Source organism: Barbus barbus (genome assembly GCF_936440315.1).
Source record: "Barbus barbus genome assembly, chromosome: 49".
Taxonomy (NCBI): domain Eukaryota; kingdom Metazoa; phylum Chordata; class Actinopteri; order Cypriniformes; family Cyprinidae; genus Barbus; species Barbus barbus.
This window is the reverse complement of record NC_136727.1, coordinates 17,717,763-17,744,531: the sequence shown is the minus strand read 5'-3', so window position 1 is coordinate 17,744,531 and position 26,769 is coordinate 17,717,763. Positions and strand designations below refer to the sequence as shown.

The following is a 26,769-nucleotide window of genomic DNA, read 5'->3' as shown; positions in this document are numbered from 1 at the left end:
TGCATTTCCCCGTTGAAGCCCAGCGTCCATTGACTTCAATGCGGCTGCTTTGAACGTTTTTTTTCAGTGCTTTGAAACTAGACGGTCATTGGATAAACGCTGCGATTATGTCCCGCCCACGGACGCTCAGCGTCTCTGGGGGTGAATGAGGAGTGGGCTGGCCTGGACTCCGAGCTTCTGCGTGATGATTGGAGGGTCTGTTGAAAGATTGCATCTCCTTTTGACTGACAGCGATTTTGTACTATAAGGAATCGCTGAAGCTATTCGCGCTCAGTCCCATCGCGGATTTCTCAAGTTCAGTCGAAATAAAAACTGCTGCAACCTATTTCTTTATATTTGCTTGGCGAAATTGCTTGATTTTCATCATACATTTCACACAATTATACACCACATTCCTTGTTTCACTTTTACAGAGTTTAATATTTTTTTTAGATCGTTCATTCATTCATTCATATAGTAGGCTAGGCTAGCATCGTGGGTGAAACTGCACACAATGGCAGACAGTGCTAATATTGTCGACCTGATTTTGGCGAAGCCATTTGAAAGTGTTCCTTATGAGGAAAAACTTAGAATTAAACAGCAGGGCAGATCAACACCTAAGATTGATTTAGTGCAAAAGATAGGGAAAAATAACAGGTCTTTTCAGCTCTCCTGGTATGACAAAGTTAGCTGGCAGACTAGAAGTGCTGTGACAAATAAAATGTACTGCTGGCCATGCCTCTTGATGAAACCATCTCACGGATGTGTTGTTTGGTCAAAGGTGGGGTTTGGAGATCTGTCTAACTTTGACAGGGCATATAAAAGACATGGAAAGAGCAATGAACATGTGAGTGCATGTGCAAGATTAAGTTGCATGGGAAGGATCAGGGTTGAGCATGCAATAAATGAAGGTGCTCGCATTCAAGTGACTAAACATAATGAAACAGTCAAACAAAACAGGGCCTTCCTAAACTGCCTTATTGATGTGACATCCTTGCTAGGCCGGCAGGAGCTGTCATTTAGGGGACATGATGAGAGTAGTGAATCATCCAACAAGGGGAATTACAGGGAGTTCACAGAAACATTAGCTAAATATGACTCTGTCCTGTCCACACAATTCGAGTCCTCAACTGTGTTTTCTGGTATGTCCCATACTATTCAAAATGACTTGATCTCTGCTCTTGCAGCCACCATTTCTGATCAGATCAGAGATGAAATTCAGGATGCTCCCTTTTTTGGATGGCAGGTGGATGAAACAATTGATATATCCTGCCGTGCCCAACTCTCTGTCATTGTTCGCTATGTGGATAGTGCAGGTAAAATTCAGGAGCGCTTTATTGGATTTTTTTATGTTTCTGGGGGGCGAGATGCCCAGTCCGTTTTTGAAATATTAAATGAGAACATGCAGGGCTACAATTTTAAGGATAAGCTTGTGGCACAAACCTATGATGGGGCTGCTGTCATGGCTTCAGATCTCAATGGTCTGCAGGCCAAAGTGAAAGCAATAGCCCCCAGTGCAATGTTTGTGCATTGCTATGCACACAGACTGAATCTGGTGCTGTCACAGGGGGCTAAATGCTTGCCTGAGTGCAGAATCTTTTTTGCATCACTCTCTGGATTTGCCACATTTTTTTCAAAATCCACAAAGAGGACATCTTTTCTGGAGTCTGCAGGCTGTTCAAGGTTGCCCAGAAACGCTCCTACTCGATGGAATTTCACATCACGGATAGTGAGCACTGTGGCAAACAATTATGATGGCCTCCTGCAGACATTTGAGAACATCATTGCAGATACAACAATGGATGATGATACACTGGATTGTGCCAAAGGCTTTGTGAGGAAACTGGAGGATTTTGAGTTTGTGTTCATGTTGTACACATATGAACAAATCTTCTCTGAGACTGATGTGGTCTTTGATATTGTCCAGCAGAGGGCGATGTATGTTCTTTACTGCAAGAAAAGAATTGAATCTCTTCTTGCATTTGTCAAAGAGAAGAGGTCAGAGGGGGCTTTCCAAGCCGTTTATGCCAAAACAGCAGATCTCACATCAGACCCACGAGATGAGCCCATGAGAAAGCGCCGTCTGACCCAATTACAGGATCCCCAAGAGCGATACAGAAATCTGTACATGGCCATCCTTGATAACATCTTGGAGCAGATTCCTCGACGTTTTTCAAATTTGGAAAGCATGCTCTTCTTAGAATTAGCCAATCCAGAGAAATTTGATGACATGAGACAAGTATTTCCAGAGGAGGCCTTCCAAAGTGTCCTGAAAAGTTATGGCCATCACTTTGATTCAGGGAGACTGAGGTCAGAACTTCAAGTCCTGTATTCAGATCAGGACTTGCAGGGTAACAGGGGAAAGCTGTGTGATTACTTGGTGTTCCTTAAAGACATGGAGTTGGACAGTACAATGCCTCAGCTTTACAAACTGTTCTCATTAGTGGCAACAATTGGAGCTACATCTGCAGGTGTAGAAAGGAGCTTCTCCTGTTTAAAGCGGCTCAAGTCCTACACCCAAACACAATGGGCCAAGGCCGTTTAAGCAGCCTAGCTCTGCTGGCCATTGAGAGGACACTGGTCAAGTCACTGGAAAAGACGCCTAGTTGGTACGACAGGGTCATAGAGCATTTTCTTGAAAAGGAACGTAGGGCAGAATTTACTTTTAAATAAATAGACAATTTTATGATGTAGGCCGAAAATGAGCTTCCCCTATTTGACAGACCAGTAGCCGCCACTGTTCACTACTGTGTGTACACTTGGATGGGTTAAATGCAGAGCACAAATTCTGAGTATGGGTCACCATACTTGGCCACACACCACTTCCCTTTCCCTTATGCTCACATCAGATAGAGGGACTAAACTCTAAAAGTGCTGAACTTCTTATCTGGTAAAACATCTATGTGTTGAATCACCCAATAATAAAATGTGACATTTTGTAGTTTTGTCTCATATTAATCTTTTAATCATATTTGTAAATGTCTTGAGCCAACAGAGCAATTTTGTCTTTACTGTTCCAATACTTTTGGAGGGCACTGTATATATATATAATAGTGCTGTCAAACGCATCCAAAATAATATATTTTTTTTGTTTACATTATGTGTGTGTACTATGTATCTATTTATTATGTATATATAAATACACACACAACATATATTTTGAAAATATTTACATGTATTTATATGTATATATTTATATTCATAAAATGTATATTATATATAATGAATATAAATATATTTAATATATAAACGTAACATATTTTTCTGAAATATATACATGCATGTGTGTGTATTTATATATACTTATGTACGTATATAACTATACAAAGTACATATCCATGTAAACAAAAACCTTTATTTTGAATGCGATTAATCGCAATTAATCATTTGACAGCACTAATATATATATAACTATATATATATATATATAGTTTAAAAACTTTTCTGCTATACCCTTTAAGAAAAGCATGTATTGCTTTGCCGTTTTTCCCTTTCCCTCTCTATTTTTGGAATGAAATTGGGAATAAGTTTAAAGCCCTTTTTCGGAGTGAAGAGCCAGAGTTCGGTGTCCTCTGGGCACTGGAGTGTTTGAATTTAGACTCGCAGTGGCACTTCATGAAAATGACAGCTTCTCAGTCCCCTCACAAAAGAAAACATAAACGGAAAATTGCCGAACTCTGCTTGCAGAATTGCTGTTATTATAGGAATTTTCAATAGAAATGTTCAGAGAGAATGATACACTTGTGTTTTTGCAGCCTTATACTAAATTGTCATTATGGAACTTTGGACAGCTCTGGTTTCTGTGTGTGAAACAGTGTTCTGTTAGCATCATTGGCATATATGTTGTTAATATCTTGAATTGGGTATTATTTTTATATTTTGATGTAGGTTTCATAATTTTGTTTCATTTTTTTTTTTTCATTTTTATTAGTTCATTATAGTTTGTGAGTTTGTCTGTTTTCAAGATTTTAGTTTTTGTTAGCAATAACCCTGTTGTAAAGTCAGCATGAAAAAATTTGCAACACGTTTTACTCCTGTAATGTGAAATACTTATAGACAAAGGTTGTATATGCACAGAAAAGTTGTAAATTTAGCTTTGTATAAGCATTTCTACATTACATTTGTAATTTTTGTATTATTCATATATATGCAAATTTGGAAATCGTTTTAAAATACATGTAAAATATACATTTTAAGACCAGAAATGTGTATCAAGGAAGGTAAATGGAATATGTTTCATGTTGACTTTGAAGAAAATAAAATTGTCATCCAATCAGATGGACTGATTGTAATAGTATTGTTTTAAGTCCTTGTTCTTTGTGCGAGACTCAGTTTGTTGTGTCGGTAACAAACAAGCGCTTCTTGTGTAGGAGGTTCTGTTCTGAGGAAACGGGGACACCCTGATTTGTTCCTTTCCATTTTTTGACCTCTTTCAGCAGGCGCCAATCAGTCCACAGACATCTATTCACCATAATTACATGCTGTGTTTATCTATGTAGCACATGCTCCAGGATCGCTTCCATTTTCAGCGGCGGGTTTTGCAGTATTATAGCTTGATAATAATGAGAGTGACAGCCATTGCCTAGCACATTAGAAGCAAGAAACCGCCCATACGTCCATCCATCCATCCATCTATATGAGGCTTTATTGTTCTGACTTGACAAGATCAAAGCAGCTCTCGATTGAACTAGAATGATCAGCATACTGAACCTTCACATGTTTGCTGGTTTATTATTCACACCTGTAACCATTGGGATTTTCAAAGCTCTGCAATGATGTTCTGGTTAATTTAGTCCACCAGCAGTGTCACGGTTTATTTTTTAGGGAGGGACACAGTACCTTTTAAAACTTTTATTCCCTACTTAAGCAGAATCAAGCTACCTAATTATCTCAGAAATGCCTAATAGGTATTTTGGAGATCAAACGGAATTTTTGCGAGGAGTGGTGGATGGTGAGGAGCTCTGTTTGCGCTCATGAATGGCTGTATCGGTTTGTTTAGGAATAAAGGATTGTGGGTAGAGTTGCCTCAGGCTGGCGCCACAGTGGGTCCACATCTCTCAGTTATCTCTCACATGGAGAACTAAAAATGGTCGTTTTTTGTTTGCAGTTTGCAGAAGCAGACTCAGGGGGCAAACACACGGGATGCATCTTTGCATTCCAAAACAGCTAGAATGCAACAGAATCCCAGCTAACAGGAACATTCTCAGAACTTTGGCTTCAAAGGACATTCAAAAGTAACTTTCCCGCAATGTTTTAAAAAAAATAATTAAGAAATCTAATCAAATTTTCTCTATGAATATTTCACACATACAAATAAAATTTACTCACCCTAAGGTCATTAGAACAGTTTTGAGAAATTTAGCTCTAACTCACTTGTTCACCAATGGAACTTCACAAGACTTTAATGGATGGACTGGAGTGGTGTGGATTACTTTTAGATTATTGTGACATGTTTGGACACGCATTCTTACGGCACCCATTCACTGCAGAGCATCCATTGGTGAGCAAATAATGTAAAGCTACAGTAAATTTTGAAATCTATAGCTAAATCTATTTTAATGGGAACCTAATAACAAATTTTTGCTAGCTTGAATGATCCTGAGATATGTTTTAAAAAGTTTAACTACTTTTATCTTTACAAACTGTATTAAAATATTACGCTCATGGTCGTGAAATGCTGAAAAAAAACCTCATTGTACACATTTTATGGTTTATATGCAAAGTCTAAAGCCCAATGTATACTTTGTTTCTACATTTATATTAGGGATGTATGCATGTAGTTTGAATGGCTGTGTGTTTAAAACTATGCATACACAAGCTTTCGCATCAAACTAAGTATATTTTGGGCTTTAGATGTATAATTTTATTAAAGGCAAAGTATGAATGTTAAATGCAATGCAATGTGATTATGAAATGACATGACATGTGGCATTTACAAGTTCATGATAGTTTAGAGCTTAGGTTGTTTGCTGTTTACATACGATTTGTCTTATTCAGCATTAACACATGGCCTGTTTTCATCAGAAGAAAAAAAAAAAAAGAAAAATTTGCAGTTTAAATAACATATGGCTGACACCAGATTAGATGAAACCAATGCACGCAAGTTGGAAACCGGCCCTACAATTATCTTAAACATCTGGCAAGATCTGTTTACAAAAATAGTTTGTTCTTATCACTTAGAAAAGATAATCAAGTAGATTAAAATGGCTTGTTTTTTTGAAGAAAGATTCATCAGTCAAAATGTCAAAAATATCATATTTTCAGTGATTCAAGACATTCAAAGATCCAAGTTCATGTTTGTTGATGTAACCCTAAATGAACATTTGCTGAAAATGTACTCACCTTTAGGCCATCCAAGATGTAGATGAGTATGTTTCTTCTTTGCAACAGATTTGGAGAAATGTAGCATTACATCACTTGCTCACTGATTGTTCCTCTGCAGTGAATGGGTGCCGTCAGAATGAGAGTACACCTGATAAAAACATCACAATAATCCACAAGTAATCCACAATACTCGACTCAATCAATTAACATCTTGTGAAGCTGCATGTTTATAAAATATCAAATCCATCATTAAGGTGTTTTTACTTAAAATCGTCACTTCTGTACGAACTCCAGAGTCCAGAAAATAATCCATAATAACACTTCCTCCAGTGAAAAAGTCCATTCCATGTTGTCTTCTCACATCAAAATACACCAACACTACAACAGTTTTATATGATTTTTGCTTGCAAATGCTGCTTGATCTGTGCATCAGGGGAAGTTGTGGCCTAATGGTTAGAGAGTTGGACTTGTGATCCAAAGGTTGCGGGTTCGAGTCTCGGGCCGGCAGGGATTGTAGGTGGGGGAGTGAATGTCCAGCGCTCTCTCCACCCTCAATACCACGACTGAGGTGCCCTTGAGCAAGGCACCGAACCCCCAACTGCTCCCCGGGCGCTGCAGCATAAATGGCTGCCCACTGCTCCGGGTGTGTGTTCACGGTGTGTGTGTGTTCACTGCTGTGTGTGTGCACGTTGGATGGGTTAAATGCAGAGCACAAATTCCGAGTATGGGTCACCATACTTGGCAGTATGTCACTTCACTTCATATTTCTCTCCTGATTCAGACGAGATGACTTTTTCACAGGAAAACAATATTATGGATAGGGGACTCATATTCAGCTCGAAGTGACAGTTTGATGTTAAAAACATTTAATGAAGGAATTGTTTCTTACAAACACTCAGCTTTCTGCTCCACAGGATGCTAATTGATGGACTAGAGTGATGTGGATAAATTGTGGATTATTGTTTTTATCATCTGTTTGGACTCTTATTCTGACAGCACTCATTCACTGCATAGGATCCATTGGTGAGCAAGTGATGCTACATTTCTCCAAATCTGTTCCCATGAATAAACAAACTTATCCACATCTTGGATAACTTAAGGGCAAGCAAATTTCTGCTTTTCTTTTCTTTTTTTTTTTTTCTTTTTTTGTGGGTGAACTGTTCCTTTAAATCTTTGCAGTCAATTTTTCATAAGCATATTTTCCATGTGAATGTTTACCTAGCTATAATGGTAAACAGCTGCTTGTGATAATCACGGCAGTGTATGGCAATTCAGTTCTGGGGTGCATTTCCCAAAAGCAACTATGGTCACAAGCTCCGTCGTTACCAATAGAGTTCAATGGAACTAAAAGACTGTAGTTAGCTAGCACCCCAGGTCAATACAAAGCAGAGTTTTGGTGACAAAAAAATCAAGGATATACTAGAGACAGAGACAATTTTCTAAAAAGCTTTTGAGCTCGGTACAGTTTTCAGTCAATGGCAACTAGGTGTAATTGTGATGCATTGTTCAACAAGATATCTGTCACCGTAATAACAACGTCGTATTTTGTAATGGTCGTTGTGACCTTCGGCGTGTCCGAACCTCTGGCAGAATGGGGTTTTTGTCACCGCCTGGGGCCATTGATGTCTATTGATCTGAATCCTTCAAGGCTTTCGGCTGACCCTGACAAGATGACAGTCATAACCCTTTAATTTGATGCCATCGGGATGTTGAGAAAGCGTAGAACCTCTTTAACAAGCAAATCTATCTTGACACAAGAGTTGAGACACGTGTGCAATCTCGTTTATAATGGAATCCCAGGTTTGGTTTGATTTCCATTTAAACCAAGGATGTCTAGTTAACCATTAGCATCTCAACAGCCCAGCGAATAACTAGCGACTTCTCTGAGATGTTTGTTTCCTCTCTAAGACGTCAATCAATCGTCCTGCAAGTAAATATCACCTAAATAATGAGATCCACTCTTCACAGTTTGAAATCAAGTCATAGATGGCATTTTTCAAGCTCACCAAAATATCTAATGCCGATTTTGGATGGACTGAAATTTTTCCGAGCTAGTTTTCCTGTTCTGTCAGGCACTATTAGAGTCACCCATTCCTTCCTCATAGGACTAAGGCCATTTATGATTGAGCTCTCTTAGAAATACACATATTTGAGTTAGCCACGGTTGATGGGACAGAAAAGTCTATAAGCCAGCTGTGGTATATTTAATGAAAGCCGTTATAGTGGGAAGACAGACTATAAGAGCGTCCCTGAGGAACCAGGACTGGCATCTAAGGGTGGGTGTCAGATCTGGACGACAGCAGAGCTAATTGGAGAGAAATTGCTAAGGATATTGCATGAACTCCATCGGTGTCCCATGAGATCCTCCACCAGTGGATTGAGGAATAGCGGTCTTAATAGAACTGTCACGGCTTTTCCTCACAGTTTAAGGTGAGGCTAAAGTCTGACCACTGTCATTATTAAGACATTTGTAAGTAAAGGTACGCTTAGCCCTCGGTCAGCTCGGTTGATTTTATGTGTGTGGAATACATTTTCCATCAATACATAATGAATTATCTTGACTCAAGTGACATTTCTGAAGAGAAAAGATATTTAGTCAAAAATTTCCTACAGATTTGTCACAACAGTGACTCTATTAATCTATGTCTGTTAGCGCTGGGGCTAATCTACATGCTAATGTATTCCTAACCATTGACACATTTCCCTTTTAGAAGATGTGTGCTTTTAAAAATGACTCTTCTGGGAAAACAAAGCAAAAATATTGACGACAATTTCTTTGTCCAATTAAATGCGAACATGGCCAGCAGTTAGCAAGCTGTTATTCACGGCAACTCACCACTCCTCGGCTTCTTTTTAGAAAAAGAAAACAAGTCATTCACTATGCCTCATCCAACTTCCTGTTTCAGTAGAAAATGTGTCACACTTAAACTGCAGCTTTCACGCTACTAGCTAAATTGCAAAAAAAAGTAGTTAGCTATGCTACTAGCTACTCACAAAAGTGGCTGTTTAAAAGAGTAAATATCAATTTAAGTGTGTTTAATCATTTGTTTTTATATTTATTTATTTGTACTTCCTAAAACTGCCTTTGAGCAAAAACTGTGAACAAATCTCTTTAAACCACTAAGTTGAAGATAACAAAACTGTGACAACATCAGAGACCGAAGTAAGATAAGCACCTAGAATTTCAGGCATTACTCTTCTCTGTGTTAAAGATAGCGGCCAAAACTTGCCTAGATTTGTCAAATGAAAGATTGTTCCTAAAGTGTGCGATAGCTTCAAATGTTTGTTTTGTTGTTTTGTTGCTCTACCTCACATATTTCTTCAAAAGCTTCCAGAGTTGACTCCGTTTCTTTGTGTTTATGTTCTCCTACGAGAGCATTTAGGCACACGTCTTGCTACAAAGTCTTCGCTCTATTTTGACTTTTTGTTTTGTTTCTTCCTTCCAGGGCAAGAGCGAATAGGAACAGACTCCAAATACGAGCAGGAAGGGAAGGTGCAGTTTGTGATTGACGCGGTGTACGCCATGGCTCATGCCCTGCACAACATGCAGAAGGACCTTTGTCCCGACCAGTCGGGTGTTTGTGGGGAGATGGAGCACGCCGGTGGCAAGAAACTCCTCAAGTACATCCGATCAGTCAGCTTCAACGGTGAGTCGACCGAAGCACACAACATCAGATAAATGCCATATTGAGTCAATGACATCTTACTCATATTAATTTGGCAACACTTTATTTTTAAGGTGATGCTATTACAGTGTAATTACTCAATAAGTACTGAGTAATAGTAATTAACTAACAAGTACTTACTATTTAGGATTTGGGTTTTTAGTGTTAGATGCACATAATTTACTGTTAATACTACAGTAAATTCATGTAACTATGTAACATTAAAATAAAGTAATTCAAAAATATATAAAAATGCAATTTATAGATACATTGACTGAGAACAAAGTTTAGCATGTTTTAATATGTGAACATTTTGATATTTTTGGCTGTGAAGGTCAAAAAGAAAAGCATAAACATAGTTTGGCATAATCTTTAGAAAAAATAGGATTAAAATAATAGTTTATTGATATTTGAAAATCTTATATATGTCACGGTGCACACACGAGGGAAGAACCAGGAACACGCAGACGAGAATATAAACTCAAATAACATACTTTACTGAGGACATCAAGGCAGGGCAAGACAAGGCAGGGCAAGATACAGACATCAAACACCGGGGAGTAACGAGTAGACCAGACGAAATCTAACTGAACAGACAGGACTAATATTCACAGGTAAATCATAGCTAACGAGACAAACACAGCTGAACAGAATGAACTACTAATGACATGACAGGAAACAAACCAAATATGGGTACAAGAGGCAGGAACACATGACACACACACAACAGTTCCCTTACATTACTCCCCCCTCCCGAAAGGCTCGTCCCGAGCCTTAACAGTTCCATCAGGGAGGGGGGGTGGGCGCTCTGGAGGCCCCTCAGGACAGACATCCACAGAAACACAGGACGGGGACCTCCAGAGCAGAACAGACGGAGGCCCCGGCGGAGCTGGGAGCTCAGGAAGCCATGGCGGGTGGTCTTCGTGGCCGTGGCCTCCTACGGCCCGCCCACTCCACCCAGAGCTCTACTACCCCCCCCAAAAAATTTCCATGGGGAATCCAAGGGATATCAGGAGCCCTCCGGGGCTAGACAGACAAAACACGACAGAAACCCTCCAGGGTCAGACAAACAGGACATCCCACAGGAACCAGAAGCCCTCCTGGGCTGGCTAGGAAGCTGAGTCTTCCTCTGGGCATGACGAGGAGTCAGGGGCCCTCACAGGGTCCCTCAGCAACCTCCTCCACTTCTGCGACAGGGGGGGCAAGCGGCTGCGACTGGCCTCCATGGCCACAACTCAAGGAGCCGCCTGCCCCAGACGAGTCTCCATGGACAAGACATGACAAGGTTTTTTTTTTTAAATGTTCCTGTGGGCACAACAAACAAACACGGCTCTCCTGGCTGTGACATGTGGACTTGATCCACGGAGAGGGTATCGGCGGTGGCCGGCAGGCTTGAGTCAGCGGCAATCCGGTGGGCTTGAGTCAGCGGCAATCCAGTGTGCTTGAGTCAGCGGCAATCCGGCGGGCATTGAGTCAGCGGCAATCCGGCGGCGTGCACAGGGGGAGCCGCCGACGGTGGGTTGGCTTTCCCCACGGACGGCGGACTTGGGTGAACCGCAGGTAGCGGCGTGATCTCCCGCGAACGGCTGGCTGGAGTGAGCGGCAGGCTTGGGATAGCCGCGGGCAGCGGCGGATATCTCCCGCGATCGGCGGGCTGGAGGGCTCGCGGCCAGCGGACTCGCGGCACTCGCGGTGATCCCGCCGAACTCCCACGCGGACTAGCAGTGGGCTAAGGCGGGATGCCGAGTGGCGACTTCCTTGCCACGGGACGGACAGACACAGGAACCAAAACAAAGACTTTTGAAAACAAAAAAACAAAACCGAGTGAAGGGGCGCCGCTTACTGTGTGGTCTGGTCTTCTGTCACGGTGCACACACGAGGGAGGAACCAGGAACACGCAGACGAGGATATAAACTCAAATAACATACTTTACTGAGGACATCAAGGCAGGGCAAGACAAGGCAGGGCAAGATACAGACATCAAACACCGGGGAGTAACGAGTAGACCAGACGAAATCTAACTGAACAGACAGGACTAATATACACAGGTAAATCATAGCTAACGAGACAAACACAGCTGAACAGAATGAACTACTAATGACATGACAGGAAACAAACCAAATATGGGCACAAGAGGCAGGAACACATGACACACACAACAGTTCCCTTACAATATACATATATATATGGTGATATGTGTATATTTATTATGTATAAATACAAACTCATTCATGAATGTATATATTTAAGAAAAATATATTGTGATTATTTATTAAATATATGTATGTATAATGTAAAATATAAGGAATATAAATAAATAAATGTGTATATACATTTAAATATTTTCTAAATATATACTGTATTTATTAGGGGTGTAGTGGTCACAAAATTCACGGTTCGGTTCGGTACGCTTTCGATACAGGGGGCGGGGCAATTGGTTACATCACAATGTTGGAAATATTTCTGTTTTAATGTCACACAATATTTACGCCGGTGAACATCTTAATCTCAGTCATTTCACTACAAGCAGAAAGTGAGTGTAAAAAACGGAATAATGGAGTAATGACGGAGATTTCGGCATCTGACGCTGCTTATTCTCTCAGAGACGACCAGGGACCAATCTACTTCGACATATGCTGATAACGATAAAGCCCATATGTTTTCATTTATTCCCTTAATATTTATCTTGTGGCCCATACATACTGGAAAAAAAGTGAGAAGAAACGTATTTCATGTTAAACAGGTTATTTTTGAAAGTCGGTGCTTGAAATAAAATATTTTTATTTCATTGATTTTTATTGATGACTGCAGTGCTAATATTTGAACTATAGGACTATCATTTAGCCTATTGTATAGACTAATAGAGCTGTTTTAAAAAAAATTTAATTGAGGAGTATCTTATCCTCGCAGCGTGTCAGTTATGTGGTAATTATTGCGGGGCAAATTAATTGTAATTTTAATTTAATAATAAAAGTAACTTCATAATAGCCTAATAAGTCTAATAAAAATAAGATTGTAACAGGCCTATATTAATTGGAAATGCCAAATCCTCTTAATATTGCCAATAATTGATATTTTTGACAACATCTCTGGCTATCGTCGATACAAGATCATCATCTTTTGACGCACCCCAGCAAGGGGACGTTATCGCGGGGCAGATCGCACGTTGCCTGTTACGTCGTTTGGGCTGCGTTGTTGAGCGCAGTGGCACTGAGAACATTATATTTCACACACTTTAAGCTCTTTTATTTTCCAAACGTAATAAGATTGGTCAAATGAATCGTTCGGTTTGTAATGCACACCGAACCGAAAGGCCTCATACTGAACGGTTCAATACGAATACGTTTATCGTTACACCCCTAGTATTTATATATACATAATAAATATACACACACAGATATTACATATACTTTTATTTTGGATGTGATTAATCGCGATTAATCATTTGATAGCACTAGTGTGTGTGTGTGTATATATATATATATATATATATATATATATATATATATATATATATATATATATATATATATAAATAAAATAAATGATACTATTACAGCTTTTTAATAAATATCTCAAATTGTTTTCAACATAAATTTAAAGATGATATTTCTATGAACACTTTTTTATGTATACTTTGGAAATAGTATTTTCCAACTGCACCAAAAAACAATTGTGGTAAAACAATTTCAGTCAGAAATTGCTAGTATATTAAACCAAAAAATATAAAGAAATGGCAAGTAACAAATAATAAATTTATATTGAAATAATCAATTTTACAGTGTATTTTGACAGACTTTACAGACTGGTTTGCAGAATACAGAGCAGGTTTCGTCTGTGCCAGTGGACACAGACACCGTACTTTCTTCTTTGAAGCAACCTTTGTTGCTGCTTCTTGCGTGGGACTCCAACTTTCTAAATACTTTATATCTCGCATATCTCAAGCCTGCCTTTGTGTTGAACCTTTGAAAGAGGAAACTTCCAAGAAGAAAGGAAATATCTCATGTTCAGTGTTCATCAACATCAACAATGTTCATTATTTATGTATTTATTTATTTTAAGAATAACACTGAAATGTACAATTGTACACATTTTACATTGTGCAATTTGTAAAACATTAACTCAATGCATCACTTCAATATTCTTCGAACTGTAAGCAATCAATTTTATTTACAATTTGTGCAACTTTGAAGTTTATGTTTTCGTGAAGTACCTAATATTATCAGATCACTCTGCACAGAAATGCCAAACAACAGCATATTATATTTTGTTGATAACAAGCTTTTGATCTAATGTTTAGCATCTCTGAAAAGTCTTTTATGATGAGCACCCAATTCAATCCATGGCTTAAAAACACGAAATCATCTTGAAATAATATTACTTCAGCTGTCGCTAATTTGTCTTCTGTAGTGTTCTTAAAGTAAACAGCCATGTTCAATCATCATAGACCAGGTTATGGAAATTAATTAAAGCTAGCTAATAACAAGAAGAAAAAAAAAAAAGTGATTTGCCGTGCTTTAAGGCTGTAATGAAGAAAAACAAGCTATATATATTTTTTTGGTAACACTTTATTTTAAGATGTCCATAAGACGTAGTAATTACCTAATTAAGTACTTAGTAGTAGCCATTGAACTTACATGAAACAAAATGTACTTACCGTGTAACTAAGTTATGGAACAGAAGTTGCTTTAACCCACCAGTACACAGCTTAAATACATGTAAAGCATTTCTAATTACATTAAAATTACAGAATATTGCACAGACATAAGCTACTTAAAATAAAGTGTATCAAGATTGTACTTAAGACTCTGTCTGTTACATATATGTAACTGTAGCTGCTTATTACATCTACATTATTACAAACTGTAATTACAGGCTGTTCCATAACTTAGTTACATGGTAAGTACATTTTGTTTCATGTAAGTACAACGGCTACTACTAAGTACTTAATTTGGTAATTACTCTGTATTATGACACAAAATAAAGTGTTACCATTTTTTTTTTTTTATCTGATGATCCGTATTAAATAATATATTGACAGTTGCAACTAAGGGAACTAATGAAATCATTTGAAATATGTAAATGTAAACATGCACCTAAAATATGAATAATAATGATGATGATAATAATATAATAAATTGTATATATTCACCTTTTCAGTCAAAATGTGGTAACACTTTATTTTAAGGTGTGCGTTACACGTTACATGTACTAACTATTATGATAACAATACAGTAAATTATGCATAATTACATACGTAAACCTAAGCCAAACCCTAATTCTAACCCTAACTATATAGTAAGTATATGTAGTTAATAATATTACTCAATATTACCCAAAATTTCATCTTGATAATACAAATGTTTCATTTAAAATTGCATTAAGTAAAAATAAAAAAATAAAACAAGCTAAATAAAAGCATTTGGACCTTTGCGCTGCCCATTTGATATTGTTTACTGTAGCACACTAATACTTGTATGGCATTTATAATTTATGAGCATGCACAATAAGAAAACCTTCCCACTGGCATGCATGTATAATTAATATTCATATTCAGAATATATATGCACGCATGTTTATTTTGAAATGCAATGTTCAACTGTTGACTTGACATTTATGTCTGCATATTTTGCATATATAAGTATTGAGACATTAAGCTTCATGGAATATTGAATTCATAGATGGATGTTATTGTATGTAGCATAAACAATATTAAATAAACATTTTTTATGCCAACACACTTTATGCATTCACCCAATTTGAGGCCCAAATTACCCAAAATGTCTACATTTCCTTTATAAAGTAAATTTAAGGTTATTTTTTTAGAAATTCTCCACATTGGATTGGATTACAGGATTTTAGGAAGTTTACTGTGAAAAATACTGAAATGCTGATCTAATTCAAACAATGTGAGCTATTAATATAGCCAGGCTGACATGTAAAACTTACTAAATGCATCTATCATAATGAAAGGGAAAGGGAAGTGATGTGTGGCCAAGTATGGTGACCCATACTCAGAATTTGTGCTCTGTATTTAACCCATCCAAGTGTACACACAGTAGTGAACATACACCCGGAGCAGTGGCAGCCAATGCTGCGGCGCCCGGGGAGCAGTTGGGGGTTCGGTGCCTTGCTCAAGGGTCTCAGGGTCGTGGTATTTAGGGTGGAGAGAGTGTTGGTTATTCACTCCCCCCACCTACAATCCCTGCCAGACCTGAGACTCGAACCCACAACTCCCACAAGTCCAACTCTCTATCCATTAGGCCATAACTGCCCCAATGAAGAAAATATTTCAATTCGTGAAACTTATTAAATAGTTTGGAATTATAATTAAGCAGGCTAACACTGTGAAAAAAATTAATAAAATTATATTAAATTAAAGCAGATGCTGCTGAAAGTGCATGTCATAAAGCTAACTTGTTTATCTAGCACTGCACTTAATGAAATGGTGCAGTCCTGTTTTTGTCTGCTGGTTACTTATGCATGTTAACTCTTGTGATGAAAGGATGTGTCACTGAGAGATGATAATTTAGGGGGGGAGGGGAAGGGGAGAACATAATGCTTGAAGTTGGGAGACTGACGTTTCTGACGTTTTTTCAAAGAGTTCAAACACTGTTTCCTCCAGCGAGAACATAAAAAAAAAAATCCAAAGGCTCTTTGCATACTAATAATTAATATACTTAAGAAGGTCACATCCAAATCTAATATCTACAGTGCAATTACTGTATAATATTGAGAATGGAAGTCTCTGAGTAGCTTAGAAGTTTAATGGGTGAATTTACTGCTGTGATGTGACGTAACTGGGACATTTTGCTACTGGGTTTTTAAAGACAATGTATGAGGTGAAATAAAAAGCCCATTTCCACCACAGGATGGATGGATGGATGAATGAATGAGTGGATGGATAGATGAATGGGTAGGTAACGGTGACTTTTTATCTCACAATTCTGACTTTTTTCTTTGCAATTCTTAATTTATTTTGAACATATATATGCACAGTATGTATATCAAATATTGTGAGATTATAAAAATATTGTGAGAAAATCAGAATTGAGAGATATAAACTCGGAATTCTGAGAGGGAAAAATAAAAATTCAGAATTCTGAGTTTAAATTTCACAATTCTGTAAAAAGAAAAACAATAATTCTGAGATGTATACTCCGAATTCTGAGAAAAAAAGTCCGAATTTTAAGATGTAAACTTGGAATTCAGAGGAAAAAGTCAGAATTGTGAGATGTAAACTCAGAATTATATGAAGAAGGAGAAGAAAAGAGTAAGACTTTCGATATGCAAACTTAGAATTCCGAGAAAAAGTCCAAATTGTGACATATAAACTCAGAATTCTGAGACGTAAAAAAGTCAGAATCCCAAGATGCAAACTTGGAATTTCGAGAAAAAAATCTGAATTGTGAGATGTAAACTAGTAATTCTGAAAATTGCGGAATCAGAAAAAAAAGATACAGTATAAACTTTGGGTAACACTTTATTTTAAGGTGTCATAACACAGAGTAATTACCGAATTAAGCCTATTACAGCTACATAATTACAAAGTGTAATTACAGACTGTTCCATAACTTAGATGAAACAAAATGTACTTACCATGTAACTAAGTACTACGGCTACTACTAAGTACTTAACTAGGCAATTACTCTGTATTATGGACACCTTAAAATAAAGTGTCACCAAACTTTGTATTTTGTATAAGTAAACTTGGAATTCTGAGAGAAAAATAATAATTGTGAGATGCAAACTCAGAATTGTGGGAAAATAAATCAGAATTCTGAGTTTGTATCTCGCAGTTCTGACTTTTTGAATTGCGTAGTGGAAACAGGCTTCCATAGAAAAATGAAAGAAACATGATAAAACTCAACACCTGGTACATAAAAGCATTAATAGTTAATAGCATTAATAGTTGAAGAAACGTTTTTTAATGTGTTACCAGCAGCGCAGCATCTCGGAAAACTCTTGTTAATTCAGTGTGAAGTGGAAGGCTGTTATTTGTGGTATTCAGCAGGTTTTCCAGGTCCTCATCCGCTCTTAAAGTGTTGCTAGCATGCCGTTGTTCTTTATCTCTGCGGGTCTCCTGTAGTTTTCAGTGTCTTCATTCTCCCAAAATCTATTACTAGAATAAGACATTTCTTCCTTCTTCCCATGATGCCCTGTTAACAAAACACAGACAAACAAAATAAACCTGAACAGGCAGCGGGTGACGCCAAAGTGACTGAATAATGAAGGGACTAAAAGACACTTAAGCGGGTTTTTGTCCACCCATGTTGCTCAAAGTGACGCAACAGTCAATCTTTTGTATTTTTGCTGAACCTTAATTACTTTCACTCCCTCCCCTCATTCTTCAAGCCTTAGGTAGTTTTAAAAGAAACTACTTTGGGTTTGGATTACTTTCAGAATCATGCAGTATTTTGGTTGAGTAGTTAGGTTAGAGGTTTTTATGGGTCACTGATGTTCAGTTGTATGTACAGATGTGTACATTTAAAATTGAATACACAAACAATATACATTTTTGTGTTCAAATTAATTTCATGGATAAAGTCAAAAGTTTCAGGGTGGTTCAACCGATCTATTATAATAAAAATAATAAGTAAAAGTATTAAATTCTTGAATCCAACTAAACAGTTAGGCTTTTTATTATTATTATTATTATTTATACTTGTATTATTTAATTATTTATTAGTTTTGATGAAATATCATATGCTACAACCAGTTATATAAACATAATGATATTTATAAATTAATATATTATTGTGTAAAGTAAGATTACAAATAATTTAATGAATTAATGATACGCCAAAATAATAATAATAATAATAGTAATACTAAAGTAGGACATTTTTACATGAATATAATTTTTTTGTTGTTGTTGCATTTATCTAGTTTCATTAATTCATTCAATTATTCATTCACTCACACATCATACATTTATAATTATTATGTAGTATTAAAAAATATATATTTTCGCATTTAGTATACAGTATCTGTGAATTTTATCATCACTTATTTAATTTAGTTTCTAGTTTCAATATATAAATGAACAAACTAAATTAAATATGAAAATAAAAACTAAAATAATATGCCAAAATGTCATTCCAATCACATAATAGGGCCATGATAAATATCAATTTTCACTCCGTCTGACACTTTATTTATATGATTTGTCGAGTGTATGCTTTGTATGCAGAATGACTCATAATTTAACTTTCCAATTATTAATTTTTGAGGATCGATGCAGGAAAAAAAAATAGTTTGAGAGAATCCAGGTGCATCTGTAATTATTGTTTCACTTTTCGAATTAGGTTTTTCCATGGCTGAGAGCTCAAAAACAGTAGGAATGAGATGTTTTGTATATAATGTATATAAAGCAGGCTGCACAGCAGTGATTTTCACTTTCAAGGAATCGTTTCTCATATCAAAAGAAGTGCTACTGATAGCTTCCTTGCACAACCCATGAGTCTCAGTGTAATAAGTGTGATGAGGACGTGTCAGCAGACCACAGCGAGCGGCTGGCGTTTCATCTGTGCATGAGAAAGCCACACTGTTGATTGTGTTTTGGCAGATTTGTGATCGTGAGTGCCAAGCCCTGCAGGTAAAGCTCTTCAAACAATCGGCTGGCGATGAATGTCAGGTTTTGTCAGTCTTTGCTGTTGGCCTGAGGGGCACACGTTGTTTGTATTTCTGTCACAACCAAACTAACTTTAGTCTCCGTACGGAGTGGAAATGCAAACAATGGGGTCTTGTTGTCTGCGAGGCATGTCAGGGTGTTTTTTTTCATGATGTATGATTGATGCGTAGTATGTTTGTCTGACAGTGTTGAAGGTAGGTCTCTAAGTCTGAGTCTTTCTTTCGTAGGGAGCGCCGGGACGTCCGTCACGTTCAATCGGAACGGTGACGCACCGGGACGGTACGATCTTTTCCAGTACCAGATGAACATCAACAGCACTTCTGGATATAAAGTTATTGGACAGTGGACAGAAACTCTCCAACTCCACGTGAGTACATGTTGTCTGCAAAAGTGTCGTCATGAGATAACGTGTTTCAGATTCATCAATCAAATGTTTGCAGTGTGATTTTGGTGAGTGAGAATAAACTTGTATTTTAGCCGATTTTATTTTCCTGACTGTGTAAGCATCCAACACCACCTGTTGAATGTGCCATTTTTACTCTGTGCTCAATTCAGTGAAACACATTTTTACACACTTTAATGGCATTCATGGATATTAATGGCATTCATTTTATTATTCAGCTAATTTTTTAGAGAATATTTTACACAATTTGTTTTTTATGTATGCATGTATTCATTAATTAATTCATTCACTGTTCTACACAAATATTTTTAATCCATAGTTTTATTTTAGGCTATTCATTCGTTCATTCTTTCATTCATATTCCTTAAATTTAATATAATTTTTATTATTTATCATTTTGTTTCAGAAAAATAAGAGTTTCATTAATTAATCCATTCATTCATTCATTCATTCATTCATTTACGGTTCCTAAATTACTAACATATTTTTACACAAAATATGTTCATACTGTTTTCATATATTCTTGAATTTGTTTAGCTTTGTTTTATGCTGCCAATCATTCATTTACATACTTTAACTTTTATATTTTTATATTGTGTATTGCTCACTTTAAAAGTTATGTTTTACACAAATTGTCTTTTTTTAATATTTAATTTTCATATCTAGTTTACATTTATACTTTGCATGTTTGTTTTGAATAGTAAATAACATGTAATAGCAATATTTAAGCACCTAAAATATTTATTTTCTGGATTATTTATATATTATTTCTTCCTCCATTCCCCTTATTCCTCTGCATTTTATGATCGTTACTTACTCCACTTACTGCACATGTGTCTGGTTTCTTTCCCGTTACTTTAATTCTTATGCTTCGGGAAGCTCTTTCTACAGCCAGCAGTTGGGCATAGCCAAGCATAGCAGTTAAACATAATATAATTTAGTCCAGATAATTGCTAGGGACATTTAAAAGATTCATCTTAATAGCCAGGGCTTCATAAGACCATAACCTCTGATTGAACCATAGATTATATGTTAACGTATATGAGAAACCCTTCCCCCCCGGGGAGTAGAGGTTATTAGATGTGCATTAATAATATCAGCAATCTGTTCATGTCTATGCATGCTGGGATTGTTGAGCATGCACATGGCAGCAATAAATAAAGTTCAATTCAAATAAAGCAAAATCAAGTTCTTCTCATACGCAGTCTGATTATGAAGTCTCACTCTCAGCATTACTGTAAATCTATACACTGTGTGAGGCCGTGAGCCCTTACACATGTTACAAGTAAGTTAACCTGTTAACCGTGTCAAAGCAGTTGGTACATGGCACGACTAAACTGCATGGTGAGCCTGCAGCGGTTGCATGAGTTCTGGTGCTAAACATGGACATTGGTGTTTTTGGTGTTACTGCTATAACTTAGGATGGAGAAAGAAACAAGCTAAAAAGACTAGCAGAGAACAGCATGGCCATTCCGTTCAACAAAAACAACTTCACACTTACATATAATTAGCTGGAGTAGTAATGCGTATTTGGCGAGTATAGTAATGCGTAATTGGCGTGCTGTCTGGGGAAGGGCCCCAAGCTTGGGAATGCAACCCCCCCCCCATTTAAGTGTGGTAAGAACTCAAGAGTAGAGAAGGGGCAGTGGAGGGATGCTGATTAACCGTCAATGGATAGAGGTATGTCAGCTGTATTTATACCTATGCGTTGATTAACTTGAGTGTGTTCCTCTCGTGTTAATTAGGCTAAGTTTCTGATGTTAATAAAACATCATTAGATAAGGGATCTCCAATCCTGCTCTTGGAGAGCTACTGTCATGCAAACTTCAGTTCCTACCTGCTCCACCACACCTGCCTGTCATTATCAAGCAACCCTGGACATCTTGATTAGCAGGTTCAGGTGTGTTTGATTGGAGTTGGAGGTGCAATCTGCAGGACAGCGTTGGAGACCACTGAACTAGACCACTGAGGGTTTTGTGTATGTATCAGTGTAGACTAGTATTCTATGTGATGGGGTTGTGTATGAATTATCAATAGGGAGAGGCTTTACACTGGTCAAATTCAGCTGATACCCAATTATTTTTATTATTACTTTTTGGATAAAAATTGTTAGGATCTTGGGAGGTGCTTGTAAAGTGCTCAACATGGCTCAACTTTTGTTTGTTTTTTATTGTTGTTTTGTTTGCTTTTTTATTATTTGTGTTTGATTGTTATGTTTTGTGTTTGATTGTTATGATTTGTTTCTTTTTTTGTTTTGGGTTTGTTTTGATTTTATTTTGTGTTTGGTTTAGTTTTATTTTCTGTTGCTTTGCTTTATGTTTGTCTTGCTTGTTGTTTTATGTTTTATTTTGCTTTTTGTGTTTGGTTGTTTTATTTTGTTTTACTTTTATGAATTGTGTTGCTTTGTTATTATTTGTTTGGTGTTTGATGTTGTGTTTCATCTTTAGTTTTTTACTTTGTGTTATTTCTTTTTTGTTGCTTTTTGTGTGTTTGTTGTGTTGATTTGTTTTGTTTTAGGTTTTGTGTGTTGGTTTTGTTTTGTGTTGTTATTTTGTTTTGGATGTTTTGTTTGTGTAGCTTTGTTTTGTATTTTGTTTGCTTTCTGTTTAATGTTTTGTTATGTTGTGTTTGCTTGTTTTATTTTGTGTTGCTTTATGTTTGTTGTGTGTTGTTTCATGTTATTTCTTTGTTTGTTTTGTTTTTAATGGGTGTTTGTTCTTTTGCTGTTTTGTTTTGGTTTTGTGTTGTGTTGCTTTGTTTTATTTTTGTGTTGCTTGTTGTTTTGTTTTATGTTGTGTTTTAAAGGTTTTTGTCCTTTTACAGTCACATTAGGTTTAGGACACTAGGTTTAATTTAGAATTTTTTGTTTATGACTCAATTTCACTATTTCTCACTAATTATTATTAGCCCACCTGAGGTTAAATTTAACAAACATAAAGTAATGTATTACAATTTATTGACCAAGCAGTCACATCCACAGTATATGTTCATACCATCGTATAAAGTACAGTATATTTTTGGCCTTAGACATTTGTTTCATTGGTGGATAGTCTACTCTTTGTAAACAAACACTTCATCCAAGTCATAAGATACATTCTAGTTGAGATCAGTGTTATTGACTTGAGGTTACATGATATTTACACAAGGATTTATTATATACAGCATATATATACACATTGATTTACATGAGTCAAATATTTTAGTATTGCCATGTCTGCTCTTGCTGTAGATAAACATTCACTGATTTGCATTAGTCATCGCTTGCTTTTCTTATGTTGAAATTCCACCGAGAGGTTCATCATTAATTATTATAAAAATGCTAGGAAAGAATTTGATGTCATGTGACATCAACTGAACCCGCCTACAACATCTCATTCCCAACAGCTCAGTGTAATTCCCTGACATCTGGTTGTAATTTATCCAAAAGTTTGATCGCTCGTTTATTTCCATGAAGGCAAATAATAATTGTATTTGTTGCGGGAAATATGCATCTCATCATATTTACTTAATATTTGTCAGGCTGTGTTCTCGCTTGGCCTCAGTAACATTTAAATGGATTTGTCTTGCATTGTGGGAATCCTTTTTATGCCCATCCTGCGAGAAGCCCTATTATTAGCGGAGAGAAGAAGGGAGAAAGTGAGGGTGAGAATGCTGTCCACTTGTGATTCACATCTTCCAGCCTCCGTTGAGTCACAGATGAGGAGTCTGACTGAGTTGTCTCCAAAGATCGCCTACGGCTCCTGCGGCAAATGTCATTTACGCCTCATCCCCCGTCCTCAGCCCTTCACAGAGGGGAAATCGAGGAAACAGTGAGAGAGTGCTGCAAACCATCCTACAGGGATTTCTTGTCTTTCCTTGCCGACGAAGGAAGTGGCGCTGCCTCCCGCAGTTCCTCGACAAACTGCTGATCATACAAGAAAGTATTTGCAGATTAGATTTAGCAAAATGGCCTGAAACATATTCTACACAAATCAGAACATAATTTTCAATACAAACAGTCATACATTTGTAAAACAAACAATTTTTGGTCACATGATCAACACACAAGGAACCTACTAATATTAATTTTTATTTTATAGTGTGCATTAATACTGAATGGTGTTTTCTATTTTCTATTATTTTATTATGATTTTAAACACTATTCAAATATGTGTAATCTTTATTTGACACCACCTTCCATTGGAACAAATTTGTAACAAACTTGTTAATTTTTTGCTGTAAGTTTGTCATTTTTGTTTAGTCATACTTTGTTGAAAATATTGTTAAAATTTGCTCAATATTCTGGAAGTATTATTATTATTTTTTTTTTTGTCAAAAAAAAAGGAAAAAAAAATCAATTTTATACTGTAAATGACATATTCAAACTTAATATTCAAACATTACATTTATGCTTCACAATGATTGGATTACTTAACCAGACATATTCCTTCTAGATTTTTCTTTTTCAAAAAACAAAACATTTAGCCATTGTTTATTTTAATTGATTTTAATCTAGTCTAGTCAGCATTTTGCCAGTATTTTATTTTTATTATAATTATTACTATTTTTTAATCTTCAGAATCAACTGTAATTGGGATAACTGGTTGGGGGGGGGGGGGGTTGTGTAGGAGAGCAACAGTACCCCCCCCACCCCACAGATGACAACCCTTTTCCAAGGCTCATGGGTATTTTTATTCCGGCAAGAAATTATGTGGCTCTTTCAGTCTTACCAAGCATTGTGTCGCTCATTCTCAACATTTCTTAAAGAAAAAAACAAAAGAAAAAAACAATGCACATTAGCATGCTTTAGCTGTTAGCTTGCTGTAAAGTGGGAGTGTTTACAGAATCAAGAAAAGACAAAATTAGAATAATAAGAAGAAATGTTTTAAGTTTATCAAAGTGTGGGAATTTTACACTAGTTGCGTTTTTAGTAAAAGAGCCTGTAACATAAACCATCTGCTTTTCACTTTTGTCATGGCAGAGAGAAATAGTGTTGTTGTTTTTTCAAATATTCCTTGTATTTCTACACGTTTACATTCAGTTTAACAACATTGGAAGGCAACTTCATCGCCCCCTTGAGTACTAAAGCTTGTTAGCACCACATTAGCTCCTCTGAGTCACAGACGAGGATCCGTCTCCAAGGATTGCCTACGTCTTCCAAAGCAAATGTCATTTATGCTTCATCCTCAGCTCTCCCCACAGAGAGCATTGAAGAAACAAAGAGAAAGTCCCATTAACGGTCCTGCAGCGCTGGAGCTGCAGGGATTCGGTGTCTCTCCTCACTGTTGTCTCGTGGCAAAAACGTCCTTGCTTTTTCGCACCATTTCAGAAAGCGTCAAGTGATGTTTTTTCCTCACTTTCTGGGCTCAGACGGCCATGAAAGATCATGTTGCATTGAGCTGTACTGGGAACGCTGATACTGAATGCACACCTACTGACTCTTATCGGATGCTAGCAGGAGACAACAGCGGGTTGTTGGGTTTATCCTTCTTCCTTAGTGGGCCTGCAATAAAAGCCTGAGTTGAATCCATTCCCAGAATTACGGTGCAGTTGGTTGTCATTTAATTCATCAGGATGTGCTGTGGAAAAGATCTCTAATGTGTTTTTTTGCTTGCTGCAGAGGAATTAATATTTAATGACATTACGCAATCTTGATTTCCCTAGGATTTGCATTTTTGTAAAAAGCTCTGAATATTAAAACAGGAAGCTGGCTTGCTTCTGCAAACAGCTTTGGTGCATCAGTTTTTACGTCAATTAACTCTCTACCTGCGGATTGGCACATACCTTATTCTTTTTGGTTCTCAATATTTCTTGACGTACCGTGACAGATGAGTCAGTGAGAGCAGAACTAAGCTACAAATGAGCAGATTTTAGTGGAGACTTTTCTTAGACCTCAGTGTGACATTTTTCCACCAACTTGTCTGCTGCGTGACATGAAATAATCACAGCTGATTGGAGGATATTTGGTCATGAGTGAAATTTTGGACCAATGAGATTTGACTTTGGGCAGGGCTTGAGTGTTGATCTTACTCAGTGTTGCATTGATGAGTCAGATGAAATGCGTCGTGAAAAGTCACACACTCTTCCAGAAATGTTGACCTTTGGGAGCTATTCGCACATCCTTCACTTAATAAACTTTTTTTTAACACTTTATAGACATTTTCATGTGCAGAACCAGCTTAATTCATGTTATGCATCATTTATTTTTTTTAATTTTATATGCAAAATAAAAAAAGTTTGTTAATTTAAGCAAGCATTTTGGCCCCACCTTATATTAGGTGTCTTTAATTACTATGTACTGCCAAAATAATATAGGTACAGTGTATCTGTTGTGTTCATGTTGAATTGTTGCTATTGAGGTGGGATACAGTGTTAGGGACAGGTTTGGTGATTGGGTTAAGTTTAGGGGTGAGTTAAACCTAACCAAATTAGTTACATAAGTAACTACTGTACATGCAGGTATTTATTTATTTGTCTTTTTTAATATTAATGCAATGAACAAACATGTACGCATGCAATACATGCATTATATCTACTGATTCATTTAAATGCAAGTATATGGTATTTAAAGACGTATAATATATAGTGGGTCCGATATTTCTATAATGGTTATTCTGGACTTTTAGAAGCATTATTCAAGTTTAAGCACTTCTACTTTAATTATAATTTAAGAAAATGTCATTAACAGGATGGAAATTAGCTAAAGTTAGTCATTTCACAGTGAGGGATCTTTTTAAAAATCTTAGATATTGGTTTCTGATTAAGCATCTTTCATGTTATTAAAG

The 26,769-nt window shown here is 36.8% G+C and overlaps 1 protein-coding gene across 1 annotated transcript in view; it reads left to right on the top strand.

Moving 5' to 3' along the window:
- The window catches only part of LOC306867210 (metabotropic glutamate receptor 7-like), a gene marked incomplete at both ends in the record, with an annotated part of 220,064 nt that overhangs the window by 126,701 nt on the left and 66,594 nt on the right, over positions 1 to 26,769 (top strand). The window contains 2 exons of the mRNA XM_079412799.1: positions 9,750 to 9,950; positions 19,830 to 19,969. Of these exons, the coding sequence (XP_079268925.1) occupies positions 9,750 to 9,950; positions 19,830 to 19,969 (341 nt within the window). The remainder of the gene's footprint in view (positions 1 to 9,749; positions 9,951 to 19,829; positions 19,970 to 26,769) is intronic.